This window comes from Trichoderma breve, chromosome 1 (genome assembly GCF_028502605.1).
Source record: "Trichoderma breve strain T069 chromosome 1, whole genome shotgun sequence".
In the NCBI taxonomy this organism is placed as follows: Eukaryota; Fungi; Ascomycota; class Sordariomycetes; order Hypocreales; family Hypocreaceae; genus Trichoderma; species Trichoderma breve.
The window spans coordinates 5,341,961-5,365,801 of record NC_079232.1 but is presented as its reverse complement, the minus strand read 5'-3'; the positions used below and the strand labels follow the sequence as shown (position 1 = coordinate 5,365,801).

Below are 23,841 nucleotides of genomic sequence, written 5' to 3'. Positions count from 1 at the left end.
GATGCAGCACCAACACCAACACCCGACATCTGAATGGCGACAGAAACATGGCATGGGAACCCAATCGGCCGCATTAACGATTCCGTGTATTTCTTATCAGCAGGCCAATAAGTGCTTGGAAACATTTCCGTATTTGGGAAAGTCATGGCTCCGCATTTGGCAACGGGATCCATGAACGAAGAATGTAATTGGGCCGAGAGCTTTTTTTTTTTTCTCCCAGCCTTGATGATATCTGCGTTTTCCCTTTGCAGAGGAAACGACAGGGAGTGAAAAAAAACATCACACTATCCGGTCGCTTTGCTTCTCGAGGCCATGTGCTTCTAAGTCGTAGAGATTATACCGATATGGAGCACAGTCATGAAATCGCATCTCGTAAGGGTACATTGTACTCCATTGTTTCGGCCGATACCGCTGCAGAGATGAGTAGGGCCAACAGCGACAGTCCGTATCCATATCCGCAACACAAGGCCAAGAGTCGATCCATGCTCACCCGATGCTTGGCCTCTAACAAACGGCGCTTGGTAATAAGTAAGCCCAATAACCGCTCATCACAGAGCCGGCGGAATCGTCCTATCATCCAGGGCCTGAGAAAAGGCGCGCGATACAAAAGCAAATAGTCTCTTCTTTCGTCACTGATAGCATCGGGCGGGCGGCGATGCTCACCCTCCCTCCCCTCTCTCCTCACCCAAAAGGTCCTCACCTCCGCATACTCTGGTGGTTGTCATTGTATAGCCGTCGAATCATTTTTGCCGTTATCTTGACTGACGACATACTCTCGTACTCCCCCTCCCGCCGACAGGCCGCTTTCCGTCTCAAAGGCCAAGAGCGCGAACCAACACCAACAACACTTTCCTGCTTCATCCTTCCTGCAGGATCTTTAGGTTAACAGCTGTCAGAAGAAGCATACTATGACACTCGTTTACCTCCTTCCTGCTGCTACCGTCCTTCTGTCCGCATCATGTTGCATGTCCGAGTAGTATTTCGGATGCAAGGGCAATGTCTCGCAAAAAGTGCCCCAATGTCTGCCTCAGCGTCACCGAGCCGCCATTTCTCACTTGGTCCCGTCTGGGCAACGGCAGTGCCTTTCGTGTTAACATGCTTTCGTCCAAATCCTCCGGCATCCAGCTGCCCCCGCATGGCCTGCATCAAGGGCGGGCCAAACTAGGGCCGGGGTGGCTGGAACTAGACCAGGGCATAGACCCAACTCTGGCAACTGTTTTTAGATGCACTTTTGCTCGGCCAGATTGCGCTACCCGTACTATGTCTGGAGCCCATGCTAGAAGCGAGCCTCGTCCCGGGTTATCGCGTGCAGCTTAATATAGCAGAGCTGACAAAATAGTATTATGTATGTGTGGTAGGCTTCTGCAGCTTCGCTTGGGTTGTTCCGTAAAATCGGCTTGCGGAATGACAAGACAGAAACTGCTTGGGTGGTGTTATGTCAGACAACAGCTGTAACCAGAACCAAGATCTTGTTTTCTGCCGCAAGCTGCTATCCGCTCTCATTGTCCGATGCAACCATCCACCCATGCCCAATGAGTGAGTGAGAGAGTAGTATTCGGAGTACGGAGTACGGTGAGAACCATAAACACACAGTCGGGCTTGTGTCACACTGCTAGAGAGAGACAAGACGCCTTCTCAGCTAGCCCCTTGTACTCCGTAAATCGTCTGTTGCTTGCAAAAGTAACCTTAAGCTGTGTTTCTTGACTGGTGCCGAATCCATCAGGTGAGGAAAGGGGAACCTGAAATGGCTGGTCTATTGCCGCCCACTAGGGATATTTCCAGGCCAAAGGTTCATTAATAGTCGTGAAGCTAGCAGCTCAGTATGCACAACAACATCTCAGCTTTATTAGCAGCAGGAGGTCCTTTTGTGCGACCTAGCCGACGCCTCTAGTTTGTAGTCGAGCGTTGTGGAGGCCTATCTCCAGTCCAATATTACCTATTTTGTAGCTTCTCTGTATTTTCTTGTTTCGGGTGGTGAAATGTTTAAACCCCCTGTGGCTGGATGCTCTCTCCTCTCAAACCATCCAGTGCCTTGGAACTGGTCTGGAGTGAAGTATTATACAGAGAGTGTCAAGCTTGGTCCACGAGAGGCCCAGCCCCCATGTCAAATTCCGTACGCAAATCGCCAAGTGATCTGGGGCATCCCTCTCAAGAGGTAAGCCAAGACGTGGCGGCTGATACCTGCCAAATGCTTCTAGTTAATCCGAGGCGTGCTGAAGCATATGTTGACTAATTTGCTTTAGGGCGTAGCCAAAACATGCTCCTTTTGTAAGCAGCCTGGTCCATCAGGTTATAGGTGACCATTGGAACTTATGCGTGGTCCTCTGAGATGATAAATGATGGAGTTCGAGATACCGCATGAGCAGTACCTATCTGTGTTATTGATACCGCCATGTCCACCTTTCTTCTTGTAGTCATGATGATCTCTCCGGCCGAAATGACGCGAAAAGTGTAGAAGAGCTGAAAAAAAAAAAATCCCAAGCAGTATGCATCACTGGCCATACCTGAGCTTGTGGCAGCGTTTTTGGACATGGGCAGGGCGCGCAGGGCGCTGTAGTTTGACTGATTACCTCTCCCGGCAACTCAGAGGTGGAGAGAGGGCCCATCGCTGTACTGATACGAAGCAATGCGAGACTTCAATACGGCATACAGCTGTTCTCTTTTGCTTTGAATCAATCGACCGGCACGGTCAGCCGAGAATCTCCTCGTATAATTGTGGCCATATACACCGAGGCAAGAGAAACCGATCACAGAGAAGCTCGTTGGACGGACCAGTGTTGGTGTACCTACTCGTACGAGTAGCTGCGCATCCTTCCCACAACCGTGCATGATTTCTCGGAGAATGTGGCTAATCGACAGGGCCAATGAAGAAGAGGTACCATGACAGACTCTCAGAGATAGCTGAGAAGCCGGTGGCCCAAAACGAATGGACTTTTGCTGATGCCAAGAACGAACGCTGGCGCAAACTCGGCCACGGATATTCGGCCTGCCCGCTTCCTTGCCGCGGCACAATCAAACGTGTGCCACAGGTGAGTGAGTGTGGGATGGGACGTGGTTCATCCGAAATCCAGATCTGCGGTTGTCCTTATCGCGGTGGTTGTTTTAATTGTATCTCAGTTTCGCTTGAGCCATCGTCCATTGCCACATGGATTCTCGCATCAAGATCCTTGCCCCCCATGCCTTGAGCAATTTCTCTCGGGAATAAATTGTCAATACAAACATGATGGAATGTCATGGCACAAAAGTAGCGGAGAAATTATTCGCAATCATCTCTTGATACCGTGAGATCAGATATGTTGGAGAGGATGGTTGTTTCAACCCTCCAGTTCTTCATGTCACTCGAGGATCGCACGCGCTCGTGATGAACGATGACACCCTCTCGACACCACTCCAGAGATAGGTGATAGGCAATGCTGCAGACAGTGTTGAAATTGATTGCTGAGGGTTGCATTCAACGCCTTCAACCCATGCAAATCGGTAACGAGGGTGAAATCCGGTTCTCTGGACCGGTTCTATTTTGCCACCATCCCCATATTCACCAGGGCCTAGAGTCCTGGGATATTGATTTGTTCGCCACGTGCGAATCCCAGCTCGGAATAACCCGATGAGATGCCTATCTCTTCCCGTGTGGCGGCATATCTTTTCTTGTTTTTCTTCCTCATATTGACGATTAGAGTCCCGCGAATCCATGTCCTCTTATCGTATGTAGCAGCCTTGCCCCTCAGATTAAGCATGTCGGTTACTCGCTCACTCCGGACAACGGCAAAATCGACGGCAATCAATCAAATCTTACAGGCTCCTCCTTGTAATTTACACGGCAGTGATGTGAACGGCAATGAACTGCTCGTAGCACGGATGGGATGTGTTGCATCCGAACTTGAATTTGCCACAAATGACTCTCCTATTTCCCGAGCCCAGCTTCTCGCCGCATTTCGTCTCTCTGGGCTGCAGCCTCCTGTTTTTGTAGCCTTGCGGCTTCCAGGCTTGCTTTCTTCTTCCTCTCTTCATCTTCTTTGATGACGGCCCAAACTAGACTACTGCGTTAGTCTCGGTCTGCCCGGTATCAACAAGTATCAAATGGGTTGTTTGATGGACTAACTTGGTTTATCGGATTTGGAATACTCCTTGAGCTGCGTGACAAACTGGTCGAACTCTTGTTGTCTTTCCTCTCTACCCTCCAAGCTTCTCTTTAAGAGCTCGGGGTTATACCTCGACCTCAGCTCTTCCTCGGTTGGTACCAGCCAGAATGTGAGCGCCGGTCCACCAACGCTGATGACCGTTCCACTTTGGTTAAGATATTATTATCAGCGTCTTGCCTCGTCTTGTTTTGTCTTGTGACCATTACACAACAAGAGGAACCCTCAAGCCAAAGCGCGGGAATCTACTCACCCCACCAGGACCTTGATCCACAGCCCCCAGTTGAAGGATTTCTTGGGAGGCATCGTGTGTTTAATTAATATGATTGGGATAAGCAGGGCAGAATGAAGAAATCAGCAAGGATCGCGATATGTGGCTCTTTTTCAATTCCTGGTACGGAAACTCATGCCTGAGGAAAGAGGCTCTCACGTCGCCTGGCAAGCGTCATGGAATTTGATATTGCCATACTAGAGCTCCCCGGATAGGAAAGCGGTCAGTCTAGAAACACTTATGTAATCAGAGTTGCATTGGCAAGGCACTGGCAGACTGCGGACTTGGGGTAAGGCAGCTCAGCGATTCTAGAGCAAGCTCAAGGTCCAGGTCATTATTTGACACAATGGACGGTAGGAAATCAAACATAAACGGCCAACGGAATGGTGCAATTCCGCTTGAACCATCAACAGTTGATAATGGCGAAGAGTTTTATGGCGACTGGAAATCACGCAGAACATCTGCTACCCTACAATTGAGTGCGAGAAGAGTATTCGGGAAACAATAACGCTTGGGTTTGAGCAGGAATTTGCCCTCACTTGGAAGGCCATTTTCAAACTTCCATCCATGAATTTCAGGTGATTGAAAGAAATGTTGGCATTTTATGCCTACACAGCTGTCCTGTAATATGTTGTATGTTTGACGTCGGGATTTATAGATCATCAATGCTCCACTGCAGTAAAACTTACCAAATTATTGTATTACATGCATACGCCCAGGAGTGAAAAAAAAAGGAAAAAGAGTATCTGAGACATTATTTACTAGAAAGAAAAAAAAAAAGAAAAAAAGACAGCCAATGGTAATCGAGGAAGCCTCGATAATACGTGAGGAGGAGAGATATCGAACCGCTACACCAAAGCCATTGCCGTATCTCACTCGGGTGACATAGAATGACGTACTCGTACTCATATTTCCTACGCCGACAAATTAGACCAATCCCTCCTCCACATCGGCTGGATCCTTCAGAAATAGAGGAGCCAGATAATACAAAAAAAGAAACTGCGATCTGTGTGGCTTGAACACACGACCTTCAGATAATTTGGATGATTGAAGTTGGGACTTCAGTCTGACGCTCTCCCAGCTGAGCTAAGACCGCTGAATGTGGATCGTCAGAGAGCTAATCACCTCATATTGGAGCAGTGGAGTAGGCGGATTTTAGTTATCGATTCGAATTCTGTAGCGAGTGACATGAGAAATTTACGCTGTTCAAGAAATGAATGGAAATGACGGCAGGAAAAAGACAGAAAGCAAGGTGAAACTTGGGTAAATCAATCCGACGAGGCATCGTGTTTCAACGAGGTAGTAGGTAGCATGATTGTGGATCCCATGATGGAAGTGATATTCAGACGGGCTCACGCCTAAAGGCTGCTGTCTCTGTACATGTATGTAAACAAGCCTAGGCTACTGCCTTGTCCTTGATTTGATCCCATCTGACTGCCGAAATCAACGGACTGATCCATGGTTGTCTTACAGCAGAGGTTGGGTGCTACGGTTACAGACTCTTGTGATCCAGGAGCTGCAGGGGCTAGAGCTTCAAGGTGTGCTTCCCCCCTCTCTTAGGCCCGAACAGCCCGTCTGCGTGCTCACTTGGTAGCTACTACTAGGTACGATTAATAGCTGGGAAATATAAAAATAAATCAAGCTTCAGCCGCTTCAAAGAAAGAGAACGAGGGGGATCGGCATCATGCATACGGATAGGAAAACGGTTTTTACGGAGAACCCTTTGGCACAGCACTAGTGTAAGTAAGTGCATGCCCTGATGCCCTCTGTAGTCTAGCATGTAATACGAGTAATAGATGGGGATCGCAAAGGGGAGAAGGATTTGCAAACTGTCCTCGGATTGCGGAGTCCCGTGTCGAATTTAGCAAAAGCAGCTAGCAGCTAATAATGCAAAGGGCCAGAGCATTGAGGCGTTTTAAAGCTGCAGCGGGTCCTTGTAAGACACCACGGCGCCAGACAGACAGACAAGACGCCACGCAGAGTGAAAATAACGACTCCAGAGGTGAAGCCAGCCTCGCATCTTTTGGCTAGGACGGCTGGAATGCGAGACACGAGCAGCGGCCAGTCACGAGCCGTGATAGAGCCAAGGTGACGCTACGGTAAATGGGGATTTCGCAGAGTTACGAGAGGCCTCACCTCAGCCACCAGATCAATGGCTGCTGCCAGACCCCGGTCAGCGTCGGCCTGTCAGGCGACGCCTCCAGACCTAATAATAAGCCAGGGCCCAGAGCCCGTGATATCAATTGCCATTTATTGAACAGCCGCCGTATTAATACAGACGTTTTGCGTTCTTGGCCTGCAGAGGACCCCGGACAGGACAAGGAAGAAATGATTATTCTGCTAGAATAACTAACTAATAACGAATACCTGTACTTTACGGCCTTTGCTGCAAGGACCGGGCATTAACACCACTAACTGCTGGTAGTTCAAACACTTTCTGTCCTGGTGCCTGTGGCCGGGATTATTTTGCCGGTGTGACAGCCAACTCCGCTCAGGGTCCCTCCCAAACCACTTTCTTGTTTCTCACCCGCGCTGTCTTTTTCGAATCCGCTTCCAACACCGAGGCAGAGAACAAAGGTGTTGACGCTCCTTTCACCAGTCGCTCCCTTTTCACTCGTGCTTGTGCTTTGTGCTTTGTGCTTTGTGCTTGTGTTTGTGCAGCGATACACGCACTGCAGGGGTTCATGTTGCCAGGAAGGTGCAGCAGAAGCAAAGCGGCAGCACCACCACCAGCAACAGCGGCAGGGATTTTTTTTGTTTGGTTTTTGAATTTTGTTCTTGACTTTTTGGCTTTTTGATTCTGGCTGTGCCTCAGACAAAGATCCGTCAAGCCCATTCATTCATTCCTTGACAGCTGGGCCACGCGGGCGGCTAATCAATTGGTTTGTTGTTGCGACCCAGCCCCTCGCACACGCAGAGACACATAACAGAGCCCGTTCGAGACAACACGCACGCCTGTTCGAGGCCTCGAGGCGAGACCGTCTCCTACTTGTCACGCGGCTTGCGGTGAATCGTCGCTGTTCCCTCACATAGCAGGCAGGCCAGCCAGCAAGCCAGCCAGCAAGCAAGCAACGGCATCTCCAACTTCATCGAACCGTCAGAGGCATCAATCGGGTTACCCGTGCGACTTTGATTCACCCAGCGGCGTCAAAGGTTGCCAGACGGTGAACACGTTTGGATCTGATCCCGGCTTGTATTGAAATACCAAGACATTTTGCCGCTCTGATCTGCACTTTCTCACTCCAATCTCCTTTCATTCGGACGTCTCGATATCAACGTCAGCATCAGCATTACATTTTGCAAAGGCACTGCGTTTCATACAAGGGAGCCGCTGAAGACAAAGACGATTAGCGTGTCTCCCGGATATTGCCTTGCTCCAGCCAACACCTAATTATAGGTCTCTTTGATTTTTCTATACTTCCTCTTTAAGCCCGGGCATGCGCATATCGGAAGATTTCTGCGTCCGCCGGCTATAGCATCGACGTATTCCTGTCCCTTTCCTTTGTCCCAGAAACCGGCCACGAATCCAATATTTTTTTCGATACGAGCCCCAAGACCGAGAAGAGCAAAAAAGTAATCAATAATAATGGCATACGAGGGTGGATACGGAGGCCAACAGCGGCCGTATGCCGGTTCAGCGGCGCAGGCTCCGATGGCGAGAGGTTACGGAGGGCCTAATGAGTACCAGGACGACGGCTATGGCAACGGCGGCGGCGGAGGAGGAGGAGGAGGAGGAGGAGGAAGAGGAGGATATGGGCCAGAATACGGAAACCAGCATCAAGATGCCGGCTATGGCCAAGGTCGGCCCGGCCCGGCGAGAGGCGGGCGACCTCCGCATGATGCCGGCCGAGGAGGCCCTCATGGGATGCGACCAGAGGGGCAGCGAGGGGCCAATTACCCTCCGAGAGGCGGCATGGGTCCTGGGAATAGGGGCAGGCCGAACATGGCTCGAGGAGGTGGACCGCCGGGTCCATCTGCAGGTCCAGGTAAGCCTTTCCCAATCCTACCATTACAATCGAATCCGAGCTCCGCAAAGCCAGGCTTGACCAGCAAACGAGTTCCGCAACAGCCGGCCTCTTGACAGACGTATATACGAGTACATTGAACCCAAGCTCTAACGTGTCTCCTCGTGTTTTCCTCCAGGCGGCCGCCCACCGATGAACAACGCTCACACGAACTCCCAAGGCTCGGGGTATGCCGATGGCAACTACCAGCTCGCAGATCAGATGTCGCAGATGGACTTGAACGGACAAGGTCCTAGAAGTCCGCCTGGTGGTCGACCACCACCGACTAGAAACGGTTCTCAGAACTACGGAGACTCAAGACAAGGACAGCCCAGACAAGGACCTGGCGGCTACGGTGACTACGGAGACGGCGGATACGGAGGTCGGCAGCCTCCCAATCAATACGGCGGCGCTCAGCGAAGCATGACGATGCCTAATAACGGTGCTGCTGGCGGGCGTGGAATGCCGCAGAGACCGGCTACGACAACGGGGAATCGCCCCCCTCCTCAGAGAACATATCCCCATGATAACCAAGGGCCACCGCAACACCAGTATAACAATGGTGGTTATGGCCCTGGCCCCGGTATGAACGGTGACGATGGATATGGGGGTGCGTACAACAATAACGCGATCGACGACGTTTACGACTCTTACTATGACGAGCCGAGAGGAAGCATATCGAGCCACAACTCACAAACACAAGCACACGCACACGCACGCCAGGAAAGCCGTTCAAGCATGCCGGACTTTGACGCCATCCCCGTGCATACCAAACGAGACTCGTTTGAGCAATCGATGCGGCCGGCCGAGCAGCCGCAGCAAGGAAACCACCAGCCCAAGCTGAATCACGCTCGATCCATGGTAGAGATGCGCGGGTCAGGGTCTGGTGGCTTTGAGATGACCAACGACATTCCTCAGGTTCCGCCGATTCCTCAGTCGCACGCGTACCAGCATGGGTACGACCAAGGGTACGACCAAGGATATGATCAGGGACACGACCAAGGATACAACGGGCCCGGAGGATACTCGCAGCCGCCGATCCCACGGGGCCCGAGTGCACCTCCGGGACCGGCCGGACAGCATCCCGGGTTCGGGAATGGCCGTCCGCCCATTGTGCGGCCAGGTACCGCCGCGCCCCTGAATCCAGACGGTCTACCTGCGCATCCCACGCCGGTGCGGCCGGGCTTGATGGAGGGCTCAACGGTGAATCCGAATGCTAAGCCGCCTCCGGTTCGAAATTATGGAGGCGGTCCTCAGCAGTATCAGCAGCAGCAACAGCAGGCGCCGATGCAACAACCGCAACAAGAGATGCGATATTCACAGCAATCACAGCAGCAGCCACAACAGCAGCAGCAGCAACCATACCCCCAGCAACCACCGCCACCCGTGCGAGAGAAGGAGAGAGAGCCCCCGGTCACCCCCGGCGAGCTGGAGCACCTCAGGATGATTATCAAAGGCAACCCCAATGACCAGGCGTCTGCGCTGAAATTGGCAAAGAGACTCATCGAAGCATCTGACGTGCTGATACCCAACATCCCTGACCCGAGAGGCAGGACCAAGGCTCGCGAGCGGTACCTCATGGATGCCCACAAGATCCTCAAGAAGTTGGTCGCCCAGCAGAACCAGGATGCCATGTTTGTCATGGCGGATGGCGGCGGCAGGGGCCTGTTCGGGCCCGACGTGGATCCCAAAGAGGCGTTTTCGCTGTACCAGTCGGCTGCTAAGCTGGGCCATGCTGCAGCTGCGTATCGCACGGCTGTTTGCTGCGAGATTGGCCACGAGGAGGGCGGCGGCACTCGCAAGGACCCCATGAAAGCGATTCAGTGGTACAAGCGCGCGGCGACTCTGGGCGATCCGCCGGCCATGTACAAGGTCGGCATGATTCTGCTCAAGGGGCTTCTGGGACAGCCCAAGAACCCGAGAGAGGCGGTCGGATGGCTGAAGCGGGCGGCAGAGCGGGCAGATTCCGAAAACCCGCACGCGCTTCACGAGCTTGGGCTCCTGTATGAATCCGCGCAGGGCAACGACGTTATTATCCGCGACGAGCAGTACGCCCTGACGCTGTTCCAGCAGGCGGCCGAGATTGGCTACAAGTTCTCGCAGTTCCGGCTGGGCTGTGCCTACGAGTACGGACTGCTGGGATGTCCGATTGACCCGAGGCTGTCGATTGTGTGGTACTCGAGGGCGGCTCAGCAGGAGGAGCATCAGTCGGAGCTTGCACTTAGCGGGTGGTATCTGACGGGCAGCGAAGGCGTGCTGGGCCAGAGCGACACAGAGGCGTATCTGTGGGCGAGAAAGGCTGCCGTTGCTGGGCTGGCAAAGGCAGAGTATGCTATGGGATACTTTACCGAGGTGGGCATCGGCGTTCCGGCGAATCTGGAGGATGCCAAGCGGTGGTATTGGCGAGCAGCTGGTGAGTTTGATATTTCGTCCGAGCATGCTTACACACACACACACACACATGTATATGTACTGTGCAGACTGATTGCTAACGGTGATACAGCCCAGGATTTCCCCAAGGCGCGAGAACGGCTCGAAGACCTGAAGCGGTCTGGAAAGGAAAGGGCACGGCCTAGAGAGCGCATCTCGCGCAGCTCGAAGCAGCAAGAAGGAGACTGCGTGGTGATGTAGACATGCCTTCCTCCTTTCTTTTCTTCTGTTTTTGATCCTTGGAGGTGTTTGTTTATTACTACTACTACGAGGGGCTATAGATGTGGGAGATGCAGCAGTTCTCTTTTTCTCCTTTTTGTTTTGGATTAATGAGAATGAAACAAGCCTGTTTTGTTTGGAGCAGAAAAGATACCATATTGGGTAGATAGGATAGGGTTTTTGACGGAAAGCTCTTTTTGATTTTATTTGCGCTCTTTCCTTTCCTTTTCTTTATCGTTCTTTTCGATTTTGATGTATTAATAGAGGTAGCTTGCCCTTTTACCAGACAAATATCTATGTTCTATATCTTGTATCGTATCGTACATGGACCGGAATAGTCTATTCATGCGTCTCTCGTATCGTACATCTCGTCTGCCTCTTTTTCTCCCGCTTCACCGGCTGTTGAACAAACCGCCGAATGAAGCAGATCCTCCACCAGCCGCGTCCCCTTCGCGCCTCGCCTCGTTGCATATCCAATCGATGAGAAACTGCCTGTCCGCCAGCTTCCTCGCATCCATAACCCTAGTGCTGACGCGCGCCTCGCCGGCCGCGAAGCTCAGCAGCGTCGGCACCGAGGTGATTGCGTACAGCGAAGCCAGCGGCGGGCCCGGGACGGAGGCCGACATCATCTCGGGCGCATCGAACTGGACGGGGGCGAAGAGCACGCCGCCGTGGGACTCGCCGACGCCGGAGGTGACGAGGCTGCGGAGAAGAGGCTCGATGGATCGGCAGGAGGGACACCAGGAGGTTGTCCAGAGGGTGAGGAGAGGAGCTTGGAGGGAGGTGGAGAGGGAGAGGATGGAGTTGAAGGAGCTTGGAGAGCGGATACTATTTCTGATGTTAGTTCAAAAGTTGGTGCACCTTTTTTTTTTTTTTTTTTTTTTTTTTTTTTTTTTTTTTTTTCATCCCATCTTGGGCGGGAAGATGGAGATGTAGGGCATTGTCGTATAGATACGACTTCAAGTATGGTGGATTAGATAGAATTATAGGTAGATAGGTACTCGTTTGCAGCATCAGGCGGAACGTACGGATCAAAGACTTGGTTCTTGGCCAGCCCTAGGCTGACCGGCGAGGTCGATATGCGCCGTCGAGTCGATGCCAAGGGCTGAGCGGCGGCCGTCCAAACGCGTCGCATGACGGACGACATGCTGCAGAGTGACGTCGGCGATGATGTGATTGGGGGAGGGGGGGCCTGCTTAGGCGAACATGGTTGGTGATGGTTTCTCTTGGTGTTGAGAAGATGGAGATCAAATGACTGGACTTGGGCTGGTAGGGCCTGGAGCTTGATAAGCTATGTAGATCCAACAATCAATCGATGGAACCAACTACATGTATCAGACGGGATACAACATGAGTCTAAAATCCGGGCCAAATTGGGGACGCACAATCAAGCGGCAGTTGCGCGGCACGGCTCGATGGCAAAGACGATGGTTAGGTGGTTACCTCGACCTCGAATCGGGGATATTTTGCATCAATGTTACTCCGTAGATACGTTCCGGACTAGATTAGACCAAACATGGGCCAGAGTTGCAGTCCTGCTCGTAACGCAAGGCAATGCAATGCAGCGTCGCATCCACCGCTTTGTCGAAATCTGCGGGGGAGAGAGAAAGTGGGATGGGGGATGAGGAGCCCTGGAGAGGTTCTGGGCTTTTGGACCGCGTGAGCCGCCAGCCACCAAATCAAAATTGGATGGATGGAACTGCCCAGCACATGGAGATTTCAACGGCTGTGCAGGCCTAAGCTTGCCAAGGTAGCCTCGAGTTAGGCGATATCAAAGCCCTGTGCGCGCTGCCGTCATAGCGGGGAAAGCGCTGAGCCATTGGGAGCCAGTTGGGAGCCAGTGGGGGTTCGCAGGCAGTGGCATGTGCAGCATCGCATGCGCTTCACCTGACTCGTCGCAGCGCATGGTTGGATGCAATCCATGTCGGCGCGTTGGGGCTACTTGGCGGCTAGTGTCGCTGATCAGCTAGTACTGAGCCCATCAAGGTTATGCTGGCAGGGTTGGTGATGTCCACAGCAGTTGTGGTTTGACACCGGACAACGGACATCGGACAACGGTCGTGAGTTACTAGGTAGTAGATGCAGTACGAGTACTTACAGTACAGATAAAGCATCATGTTATCAGGCGAGTGGGCCAATGTCAAGGCCAGATCTCGCGCTAAACTCTCTTGCTAGATCTCGGGGTCTTTTCGTTAGTTGTTAGTCTAGACCATGAGCAAGCGCGGACGAGGCACCAAGCTTCATTCCTCCACCGCTCGCCATCTCTCCTCCTCTTCTCTTCTTCTTCTTCTTCTTCTTCTTCCCTCCTCCTCCTCCAACTCCTGGCTATTTGATCCTCATCTTCCTCTCTTTTATTTTTGTCTCCTCTATATTGGTATCCCTCCTATAAACCCTCCATTTTTGGTTACCTCGTCTTGCGTCCACCTCGCCACCTCGCTGTCTCTGTATCTCGTCCACAGAATCTGGCTCCGGACTCGATCGGCAACAACGCGAGGCTGCCACCAAAAGGATCTCGGCCTTCCACAAGTCTCGACGTGTCGGACTTCCGTCTTACTCCAATCTTTCTTGTCAGCACTCCCTTCCCACGCAACCGGTCCAGACTTGATCCTGATTGTGCTCCCTCTCAAGACTTCCTCTTTCGGCCAATTCCTCAAACCTGTTCTCGTTGCGTGTCTTATAGTTATTCTTAGACCGGAACGCCATACTGAGACAAACACCCCTCCCCCCACTCCTAAAAGCCCATTTCGATCCTATAGCTGGAAAATCGCCTGCTCCATGTATTATTGAGAATCCTCGCGTTTTGGAAACTGGTTTTGATATTCCTCCTTCAAAGTTGAATTTTGCTTAGGCCGCTGCCTTGCCTCAGTCCTTATCCTCTCGACCTCAAGCAGCATTATCTAACAGGTGCCCTCGTCCACATCTGTCGCAATGGCGCCTGAAGGGGCCTCCCAGCAAGGCCGCTGGCGCCTCGGCCGTCTCTTTGGTGGCAACGCCGATGCCCAAGGCGAAGGCGACGGTGAAGGCCAAAAGCCTGGGCCTGAGAGATGGAGTATGGGAATATTAAACGATCCGGAAACCGTCGAGGTGCCAGGTGAGCAAACCGATCATTTTGCTTCATTCTGTTCTCTGTACAGTCTCATCTCCGTTGAGCATCTCACTAACGCATTCTCCCCGTTTGGCAGGCTCTGTTCTGTTGCTTGCTAGTCATCGCAACGAGCCTCTCGGCCTCCGCAATGTTCATGCTCGCACTTCCCATTCCTCCATTCCAGCCGGCTTCCCCGTCGAGACTCCCATGACACCCGGCGGCACTCATCCACTACCCTGGTCGCCATCGTCGCCATCTTCTGCCCCCGAGAAGCCGGCCGAGGAAGCTCAAGGCAAGAAGAAGACGGGAGATGGTAAGATCATCTTGGACCCGCAGCCAGAAGATTCCACCAACGATCCTCTCAACTGGCCCACCTGGCGCCGCGATTGCGCTCTCCTATCCCTGGGCTTCTACTGCATGATTGGAGGCGGTATTACGCCCATCATTGCAGCAGGATTCACAAACGTTGCCCACGACTTAAATGTTTCCGTCGAGCGTGTGCCGCTGACTACAGGTCTTTATATGATGGGCTTGGGCATGGGCTCTGTCATTGCCTCTCCCACAGCCATCCTGTTCGGTAAACGGCCGGTATACCTTGCCGGTGCCATTCTTCTCATCGGTACCAGCATCTGGTGTGGATATTCACCTAGCTTCCCTTCTCTCATTGCCGCCAGAGTCTTCCAAGGCGTTGCTGTTTCTCCGGTAGAGTGCCTGCCGTCCGCTACCATTGCCGAAATTTTTTTCCTTCACGAGCGCGCATACCGCATTGGAATCTATACCCTCTTGCTCCTGGGAGGCAAGAATCTCGTTCCTCTCGTCAGCGCTGCCATCATTGGCCGCTTCGGATGGCGATGGGTTTTCTTGTAAGTTGGAGCCCTCCTCACCCACTTTCTCTCCTTCCAAACTTTGCTACGATGAACTTTTGACCTGACTTTTTCTCTCTCTCTCCATAGCATTGTTTCCATGATCGTGGGACTTGGATTTGTACTCCTGTTTCTCTTCGTCCCGGAGACGTTCTGGGACAGAACGCCAACACGAAGAGTTTCGAAACGACCTAGCTTCCTTCGCCGACTCTCATCACGCCATGCTAATCCGGCCCACGCCTCTGCAGGACCAGCATCTGCAGGCCCTCTCTCTCCTCGAGGCAAATCACCGGCTCGCTCACCCTCTCCTGGCAGGATTGAGCGACGCAGAGACATACATGTCGAGTTCACGCCAGACCAAAAGGTGGAAGGTTTCTCAAATGATGCCCATAAAGCCATTGAAAGGAACTCAGCAGCGCCGTCTGGAAGTCATCATGTGGGATTCGCTTTAGAAAGCGACAAAGCGGAGGAACACGGCCAGGAAGATGCACCTCGCCGCGACACTTCGCGTGGGCCATCAATCCATAGTGCTCGAGCCTCCATTGCGTCTCCACGGGCCAGTATCGCTCCCGACCGCGGCCGATCGGTCCCTCAGGCCTCTCCTCCTGCTCAGAGCGCTGCCGAGAGTATGATGGTTACCGATTATTACTCGACCGCGCCTAATCTCGACAACGAAAAGTTTCCCTCGTGGAAACTCAGAGCGCCCCCGAAGATTAAGGCTTATACGCATAACCTCCGCAATCAACCTACCCAGACCTTTATTCAGCAACTCAGGCCCTATCATGGACGACTCAATAACGACAACTGGTTCAAGGTCATGATTAGACCATTTATCCTCTTTGCGTATCCCGCCGTCCTTTGGTCTGCCGCCATTTATGCGTGCTCCATTGGATGGTTGATTGTAATCTCCGAAAATCTGGCCGTCATCTACCGCAATCCTGAAGGATACAACTTCACAGCTCTCCAGGCCGGTCTCGTCTACGTCTCGCCCTTTGTAGGCGGCATCCTTGGCACCGGTGTGGCGGGCAAGATTAGCGACATCATTGTCAGGGCCATGGCTCGCCGCAACGGAGGCATGTATGAACCAGAGTTTCGTCTCGTAATGGCCATTCCGATCTTGCTTGCCACATGCGTTGGGCTCATGGGCTTTGGATGGTCGGCAGAAGAAAAGGACAACTGGATTGTCCCCACCATCTTCTTTGGCATCACGTCGTTTGGCTGCTCCCTCGGTTCGACCACCTCCATCACCTTTTGCGTCGACAGCTACCGCCAATACGCAGGCGAAGCCTTGGTGACGCTCAACTTTTCAAAGAATGTGCTCCACGGCTTGGTGTTTAGTCTGTTCATTTCTCAGTGGCTTGCAGCAGATGGCTCAAAGAATGTCTACATCTATCTCGGCGTCATCCAGCTCATCTTTTGTCTTTGCTCCATTCCCATGTACATCTTTGGCAAGAGAGCGCGCATGTGGACGGCGCGTATGAATCTCATGGAAAAGTTTTAGAAGAACGATTCACCGGTGTTCCGTCTTCGATAAGCATTACCTGGCGTTTATTTCTGTTTTCAAAGGGTCCAATTATCGGCGGTGCTGTCTGTTTGGCATCATGTATATCTCTCATCACCCTGTGTAACTTGATTTTGTTGGACTTCTCTGCCTTTTTCTCTTTCCGTTTTTCTTTGCATGTTTCGGCTAGGTCAGTTTTCAGCAGCAGCAATTGCTCTAAAGCGAAGGAGTTGGTTGACCATGGAGGAATATTGAATTTACCTATAAGTAGATATACATACATACCTGGATATGCTTATAGATACCATATGCCCATGCATACATCTTGTTCGAGGATCATGAATTGAAGTGTTGTAGTAAGATCTGAGTTAGTTCAACAAGCTTGGTCCCAAAGAGATTGGCAGTCTCATGTAAAATTATATGGCATTTGTGATGCGTTTTTGTACTGCTCAGGTGCCGCAACTGTAGTAGCATCTTTTGGTGAGAGCAGGCTGTAGCCCGGCATATTAAGAAAAGTAGTAGGATCCTACTATGGTCTGGCGGTACCCAACAAGGCAGCAAGGCCCAATTGGAACATCCAGCATCAACTTCCAATGATAACAAGTTCGTCGATTGTACAGTGTGAGCATTCCAAACGCGCACTAACATGGAGTGACACAATCTGCATGCTGCCCGCAGCCTCGTCTGTTTTCGTGCTGCCCAATCTTGCAAAGTGCTTCCTTTGGAGGATCTGGAGTCTGATCGCCAACACGGTCGGCTTGCTGTACCTACTCCTCCCAAGCTCCTGAATAGGTAACGCTCTTGATCATGATGAGTGCCAACCCGAACCGTCTCGCCTCGTCAATGGGAAGAGGGTACCACTCTGCCGCTCAGGATTGGCGAGCAACCACGCCCTGTCGATTCTTTCAGAGGGGATCTTGTACCAAAGGAGCATCATGTCCCTTTTCGCATAGTTTGTTAAGTCGATCTGTTGTGACATCTCAAGAAGTAACAAAACCGTCGAGGAAGTCAATCGTGGGAGCATCTGCTTACTCTGTGCAGCGAGGCGAACAACTCGAAAAAGCAAGGGCAACCCATCCCCCCACCGAGAGCCCTGGAAGTGCAAAGCCTGTTTGCAGATTCTTCAAAACAGGGAGCTGTATATATGGAGAAAAGTGTCTGTTTCGTCATGCTGAAAAAGAGTTGACGGTTCAAGTAGGGGCCGATAATGCGTTCGAGGTTAGTCGTCTACCATACAGTTTCACCAGATATCCTTCCCTTAGGTAGTCTGCTGGGTGAGTGCAATGAAGAATGAAGCATTAAGCTGACATGTGATAGGATGAACCAACGAAAGACGATGACTTCACAAGAACGATTGCGGGTGCCTTCGTCCAGTTCGAAACAGGTGCCCGCGTATCCAAGATCCGTCTGCCCAGCGACTTCTCTGCCGTCCGAATCAGTGGGCTGCCGTTGAACACCTCAGCGAGATCGGTTCAGGATATGCTTGCTGAAATGGGGTTGCATGTCAGCGTCGCCGATGTGCATATGTTGCAGATGGAAGGCAGCTGTGGCGCATCCGTGAGGTCGGACGATGCATTATTCTCCAAGAAACTCTGCGCCATTGTTCAACCTGGCTTTATATGGCAGGGCGTCAAGATATATGCAACGCCTGTCGCTGCGCCCATGCCCTCTAGCCACAATGCTCGATGCGTAGACTGCAAGAAGGTCCATATATCCTGGCATAAGGCAGTCAGGAATGTCTGGCTAAACTTTGGCAGCGGAGATGTTGCCCGGAGAGTAAGCGACATGTTCTCAAAGGGTGTTTATCGAATTTTGAATCAGAAAGTCACCGCCGGGGAAGCTACTGAAGCTAGATCAGCTTTTCATCCGTGGTCGCCGTCTAAGAACAGTGTAGCATGGACTGTTATGCTGACCGAAGTCCCAGCAACTGCAGAGAGGAGCAACATCTTGGAGGCTATTGCACAAGAACGGAACAGGCCGCGTCATATAGAAGTAGGCCTTCCATCGTATTCAGCTGATTCTGAGCAAGCCACCACATTGATACGCTCGCTTCTGACGGATATCGGACCTTTGGAGTATTTCGAGGTCACACTTGAGACGAACGCTAGGCGAGTCAAAGCAACTACGCGCTTCTTGGACAAAGAGGATGCTCGGAGAGCTGCCTAAGAGCTTGACAAAAAGGAGCTCCCTTTTCATCCTAAAGCGCGATTGACGGTCCAGACGGTGTACTCAGCCAAGTTCAAAACCGGCACCGATATTTACGACGCTGTTTGTCCCAGGATCTTGCCCCAGCAGAAAGTTTGGAGAAGCAAGAACATTACCTTTAGAGCATACAACAGCACAGACCCCCTACAAACGTTCAGACTTTTCAAGATTGAGGGCGAGTCAGCAGTTGACATCGTTACGGCTAAAGCTGACCTCGAATCCATTCTTGCTGGAGTCGTCATGATGGAGAATGACACTGTCCTCTGGGATCCTTCTCTCAAGGCAAACGGCAAACTCTATCAAGCAATAAAGAAGCTAGAGAAAGAGTGTTCCGTAGTTATTCTTCGGGATAGAGGCAAATCCGAGTTGCGTATTTTCGGAGCTCAGCAATGTTGCGAGGAAGCGCAGCTTCGGCTAGCTGAATTGATACGTCTTGAATCGCTCTCGACGTCCACCCGAGCAATTGAGCTTGAACCTCACGAATTCTTCTGGGCCTGCCATGGGGGTTTTAGAAAAATTGCTGTGTGGCTTGGTTCAGAAAAGGCGTCGTTTGATATAATCTCCGCCCAAGAAGATTGTCATCTCTGGACCGTTGGAGGACTATGATGTTGCCCTAGCGATCATGGAAGGCAGAGAGCAACTCGCAGAACAAGAAGAGCAACTAAAGCCCGAAGATGCCACGCAAGAGTGTTCTGTTTGTTGGACAGACGCCGAGACTCCCATCAAGACAAGCTGCGGCCATGTCTACTGTCTAGAATGTTTCGAAAGAAGCTGCAAGGCGGGGGACGTGACGACCGCAGCCTTTGTTGTTCTTTGCCACGGTGCCCAAGGGAATTGCAGGAGCATCATAGGAGTTGAGGATCTTCAGGAGCATCTCTCCTCAGCCGCGCTCGAGGAAGTGCTTGAGCAATCCTTTTCATCTCATATCAAGCGTAACTCTAACGAGTTCCGCTACTGTCCCACTCCAGACTGCGGGTACATATACAGAGCCACGTCAGAATCGAGAATCCAGAATTGCTCCAACTGTCTCAGGCCGACTTGCTCCTCTTGCCACTCGTCACACGTCGGCATGTCGTGTACAGAACACCGTTACTTAAAGTCGGAAGGCTACCAGGAATTCAGGAAACTCAAGGAAGATCTAGGAATAAAGGACTGCCCAAGCTGCAAAACTCCATTGGAAAAGATCTCGGGGTGCAATCATATGACGTGCACGGTCTGCAACTGTCACCTTTGCTGGGTTTGTTTGAAGACTTTTTCAAGTGGTGACCAAATTTATGAGCATATGGAAACGTTGCATTGAGGCCTTTACGACCCGGAGGAGGCGCATATTTAACAATGGTACGCGGTAATGCCAGATCCAGAGGGAGTGAGAATGATGAGATGAAGAAGGCGAGAGAACAATGCCTGACGAACTGTGTGAGAATTTCAGCGCTACCCAATATAAGACAGTTTTGGAGGTGTAAGCATACTTACGTAGGCAAAAGATCTCGAATTGACCGTTTTCAGCTTTAATTTGGCATTCTGCAATGGTGTTTGAAAGGCACATACGAGCGAGTTGAGTGGCAGGATAGGTATGGAAGCAAAAGATGCCGTACTGTGCGATTAGATCAAAGGTGTATTCGCACAGTCCCCGCCCCCACTACTGGCTTAACCCAACCTCACTCTTTCCTTTTCAAGAGCCGTTGACCTCTACTTCTGATGTAAACGAAGGCAAAGAGAAACTATCGTATTCGTACTTGTATTTTCTATCTCATTTGCCTGTTCCTTATTTTCTTCGTATATCAATATCAATTACCGTACGGAATCAGGAGTCCAAGGAAATATATGTCCAACATTACATGACACTCGAACCCACATCTGCATACCGGCCAATCTCAGTTTTTTTCATCAAAGATGTCGAGCAAGGTTCCCGCTCTCCTAGAGCCGTATCTCGGGCTGCCCGAGGAGGCATCGCTGATAGTTTTGACAAATGTCATGGGGGCGACGACAAATTGGCTGTTATTACGGTATCTCTACTCAATACTGCAAGGGCGAGGCGCTGGCGCAGATGATGCAGAGACGAATTCTGGAGTTGTGCTTGTGAGCTTCATGAGAGATTTGGCATTTTGGAGGGAGGGCGCAAGCAGATTAGTATGCTCCTTATATATCTCCCCCTTTCTCGACCGAATACTCATTGTTTCTCATTAGGGTTTGGACCTGGACGGCCTAAGTAGGGCCGGCAGGTTTAGTTTCGTAGACGGCTTGACGGGCCTGCTCTCAGGAGGTCAGGGTTCAGAGTCTACTGGAGACAAGGGGAGGATTCTAAAGAACGCCAAGTTGGACGATGTGAGGAGAGGCATCGAAGCAGCGATTGGAGACGTGAGACTGGGATCCAAGGTCTTGATTGTCGATCAACTAGACGAGCTGTTGGCGATATCCGGAGAGGAAGATGTGACTGGGCTGGCACTGGAGGGGATGCTGTTCTCTCTAAGAGAGGTGAGTCTCGATAATCACCCCTGTCCCTTTTCAAAGCGGAGAAAAAAAAAGATTTCAGGTGCGCTAACATGAGACGATCAGCGAGTTCACGCGACAGTCCTTACCTTCTCCGCAGACGATGCTCTCTTGCGCACCCAAACCACCTCATTGGAGCGCTCACACGCGGCGTTGGTACTCGCTCAAACACATGCTGCAGATCTAGTGCTTAGTCTCAGGTTGCTAGACACGGGTGTGGCCAAGGATGTCAGCGGCGTGGTGAGGATTGCGGTGCGTAAAGAAGAGGAGGAGAGTGCAGAGTACTTGTACCATATTGGGGCGGATGGGAATGTGAAAGTGTTTGAGAGAGGGACTTGATGGTATATACTGTACTACGCAGTTTTTGGAAATGACAAGCGATGAGCGTAAAAGCAATTATCTGGTGAAATGTCACAAATGTATGGACAAATGAAGAGATGAGAGCACAAACGCTGCTGGAGCAGTCATCATCGTCCTTTGAGGCTTAGAATGGATATTCATCACATGCAGCATCTCAAAGCTTGTAAAATGGACAGCAACGGGGCGCAAGAGACATATGAAGAATCAAGATGCCATTTCAGACTTTCGTCGCCCGAATCCCTACGGAACCACCGGCGCGAAAATAAAAGCAATTGGGGTCCGTTTTAAAAACACCATTTGTCCCATGCTCCAGCCCCTTCCTTGATCAATCGCCCAAATTTACATCCACCGCCACCCCAACTCGAATCCATGCAGCAAGGAAAAAACAGAGAAGATGAAAAAAAAAAGAATGATCCGGCAGGAACGTCGCTCTCATCACTTGGCTTTTCCACGTATCGTAAAAAATAAGAGAAGAGGAGAAGATGCAAAAGGTTTTTCGCCAGGATTCATTAACCTCATGGACGGATTATTTTTTTTGGTTCTTCTATTTTTCCCCTCGTTTCTCTCTCTCCCTCCTCTACCCTTTTGTGCATGATCCGGTGTAGCGACGAAAGAAAAAAAAACCAGCAGCAGCAGAAAGAGAGCTCGAAACGCCCATGTCACTCTTTAAGATTCCTGCTCAGCGGACTTCTTGCCAACCCTGGCGTTCTTGGGGGCGCCGGTCTGGAAGCCGTTCTTGAATCGTCGGGAAACGTCCTTGAGGTAGCGGGTGCGGCCAGTGCCGACGGTCCTTCTCCGCTTGGCCTTCTCGCTCCAGTTGTCTGTGAAGAGGAGGAATGTTAGACTGTCATTCTTGCACTTGGCCAGGGAGGAAAGGCAACAGAGACGATCGGTCTCTTGCGTTGCATGTAGGCCAGAATTCGAGTGAGGGAGTACATACACTTGCGCATCTTGGCGGCAGGGTATCCGCAAGAGGCACACTCATGCTTCTGGACGTGCAGAGAGCGACGGCCTGTTCCAACCACAATCAGCATTCCAATTCAGTCATTGATTCGTCCAACCCAATTCGCCTTCCTTCGCAATCGCTTCCGTCCAGTCGATTCGTCGAGACCAGAACCATTTCTCCGTGCTCGGTGGCTTTCCTCCCCTTGTTTCTGGCGTGGTCTCGATTGAATCTCCGTACAGGACCTCGATTGCGAAGAAGTTTCATGGTTGTCGCATGTTTCCGGTGGAAGAGAGTGAAACTAACCGCATCGTCGGCAGAGAGTGTGCGTCTTGTTGTGACGCTTACCAAAGCTGGAGGTACCCTTCGCTACACGCAGGAACAACAGTCAGCATCATCTCGAAACATCGTCAACAGAGTCTTGATATAGCCCATCTTCTTCCCCTTGTATCTCGCGCAGCATCTTTCGAAAAAATTGCGAGCCGGGTCGTAGCTTGGGATCTCGAGACGGCGAGCAGGAACAGTAAACGTACTCATCTTGGCGGTCGGTGGTGGTTAGGCGTGAAGTTGGGGATGACGATTCACAAATTGTTAATTTGGGGGAGAGCAACGCCTTTTTCGCGGTGGAGTGTCGAATTGCCAGCCCTAATTTTTGCGTGGGAGTGGCGTGGGCCCGGCGCCCGTCTAAACCACGTGATGATACCCTCTCGTCTATGCACGTGATACCACTTCATTTCCTTATCTCAATCTTTGGCTTAGTAAGCACGCGAGCTTCTCTACAGTACGTAGCTAGAGTGTCAGTCATTTAGTGTGCAGCTCCCCAATGATACTGGAGCCACCTATTATGACATTTGCGTGTAAGTTCGCAGTGCTGCTTTTCCCTTCACATTCGACAGGATTTCAATTTCTCCAACCACATCTACAGAAGTCACAAAAAATCGGCTTTTTCATCATGTTCATAACTTAATACCCGTGGTATTTTTACATTTGATAACGACTGGCTGAGCAGAACAAAAGACTAATATACATGTAACCAGACTCGCTAGAAATCATTCATCTGCTCTTCTCGGCAACTCGATATGAAAATGTCGCTCATGGCTATGGAAGTGATATCGTCTAAATATCGACACGATTCCGTCATTAGGTATCTCTGATGCCAAAAGTCAATCCCAATGAAAAAAAGAAGCAGCAAAAACCAGCAGCAAAACTCAAAAGCTCCTTTGAACTCCGTCCTTATCCAACCCAGGTCATCAATACAAATAAATCCCCCCGGCAGCGCGACAGAGAGGCACAATATGAATATGCAAACACATGAATGCCATACCAAAATTCCC

General features: G+C 51.3%; 7 protein-coding genes across 7 annotated transcripts; 4 read left to right on the top strand and 3 right to left on the bottom strand.

The window, feature by feature from the left end:
• Window positions 1-3,901: 3,901 nt before the first annotated feature.
• T069G_01584 (CBP4 domain-containing protein) lies at window positions 3,902-4,442 on the bottom strand (the record flags this gene model as incomplete). Its single annotated transcript, XM_056168794.1, has 3 exons — window positions 3,902-4,029; window positions 4,100-4,284; window positions 4,390-4,442. The coding sequence occupies 3 exons, from the start codon at window positions 4,440-4,442 to the stop codon at window positions 3,902-3,904; spliced, it is 366 nt and encodes a 121-aa protein (XP_056034110.1).
• A 3,663-nt stretch (window positions 4,443-8,105) lies between these two features.
• T069G_01583 (sel1 repeat domain-containing protein) lies at window positions 8,106-11,042 on the top strand (the record flags this gene model as incomplete). The annotated part of the gene is made up of 5 exons (XM_056168793.1): window positions 8,106-8,393; window positions 8,622-8,793; window positions 8,947-9,272; window positions 9,348-10,824; window positions 10,915-11,042. 5 exons carry the CDS (start codon window positions 8,106-8,108, stop codon window positions 11,040-11,042), a joined length of 2,391 nt encoding a protein of 796 aa, XP_056034109.1.
• A 410-nt stretch (window positions 11,043-11,452) lies between these two features.
• On the bottom strand, window positions 11,453-12,195 carry T069G_01582 (uncharacterized protein; the record flags this gene model as incomplete). The annotated part of the gene is made up of 2 exons (XM_056168792.1): window positions 11,453-11,888; window positions 12,089-12,195. The coding sequence occupies 2 exons, from the start codon at window positions 12,193-12,195 to the stop codon at window positions 11,453-11,455; spliced, it is 543 nt and encodes a 180-aa protein (XP_056034108.1).
• Window positions 12,196-13,988: 1,793 nt separating this feature from the next.
• On the top strand, window positions 13,989-16,509 carry T069G_01581 (major facilitator superfamily domain-containing protein; the record flags this gene model as incomplete). Its single annotated transcript, XM_056168791.1, has 3 exons — window positions 13,989-14,151; window positions 14,243-15,008; window positions 15,099-16,509. 3 exons carry the CDS (start codon window positions 13,989-13,991, stop codon window positions 16,507-16,509), a joined length of 2,340 nt encoding a protein of 779 aa, XP_056034107.1.
• A 1,207-nt stretch (window positions 16,510-17,716) lies between these two features.
• On the top strand, window positions 17,717-18,675 carry T069G_01580 (uncharacterized protein; the record flags this gene model as incomplete). Its single annotated transcript, XM_056168790.1, has 2 exons — window positions 17,717-17,783; window positions 17,843-18,675. 2 exons carry the CDS (start codon window positions 17,717-17,719, stop codon window positions 18,673-18,675), a joined length of 900 nt encoding a protein of 299 aa, XP_056034106.1.
• Window positions 18,676-20,607: 1,932 nt separating this feature from the next.
• T069G_01579 (elongation complex protein 6 domain-containing protein) lies at window positions 20,608-21,543 on the top strand (the record flags this gene model as incomplete). The annotated part of the gene is made up of 3 exons (XM_056168789.1): window positions 20,608-20,844; window positions 20,902-21,189; window positions 21,271-21,543. 3 exons carry the CDS (start codon window positions 20,608-20,610, stop codon window positions 21,541-21,543), a joined length of 798 nt encoding a protein of 265 aa, XP_056034105.1.
• Window positions 21,544-22,230: 687 nt separating this feature from the next.
• On the bottom strand, window positions 22,231-23,044 carry T069G_01578 (ribosomal protein l37e domain-containing protein; the record flags this gene model as incomplete). Its single annotated transcript, XM_056168788.1, has 4 exons — window positions 22,231-22,385; window positions 22,505-22,576; window positions 22,814-22,876; window positions 23,041-23,044. The coding sequence occupies 4 exons, from the start codon at window positions 23,042-23,044 to the stop codon at window positions 22,231-22,233; spliced, it is 294 nt and encodes a 97-aa protein (XP_056034104.1).
• Window positions 23,045-23,841: the final 797 nt, after the last annotated feature.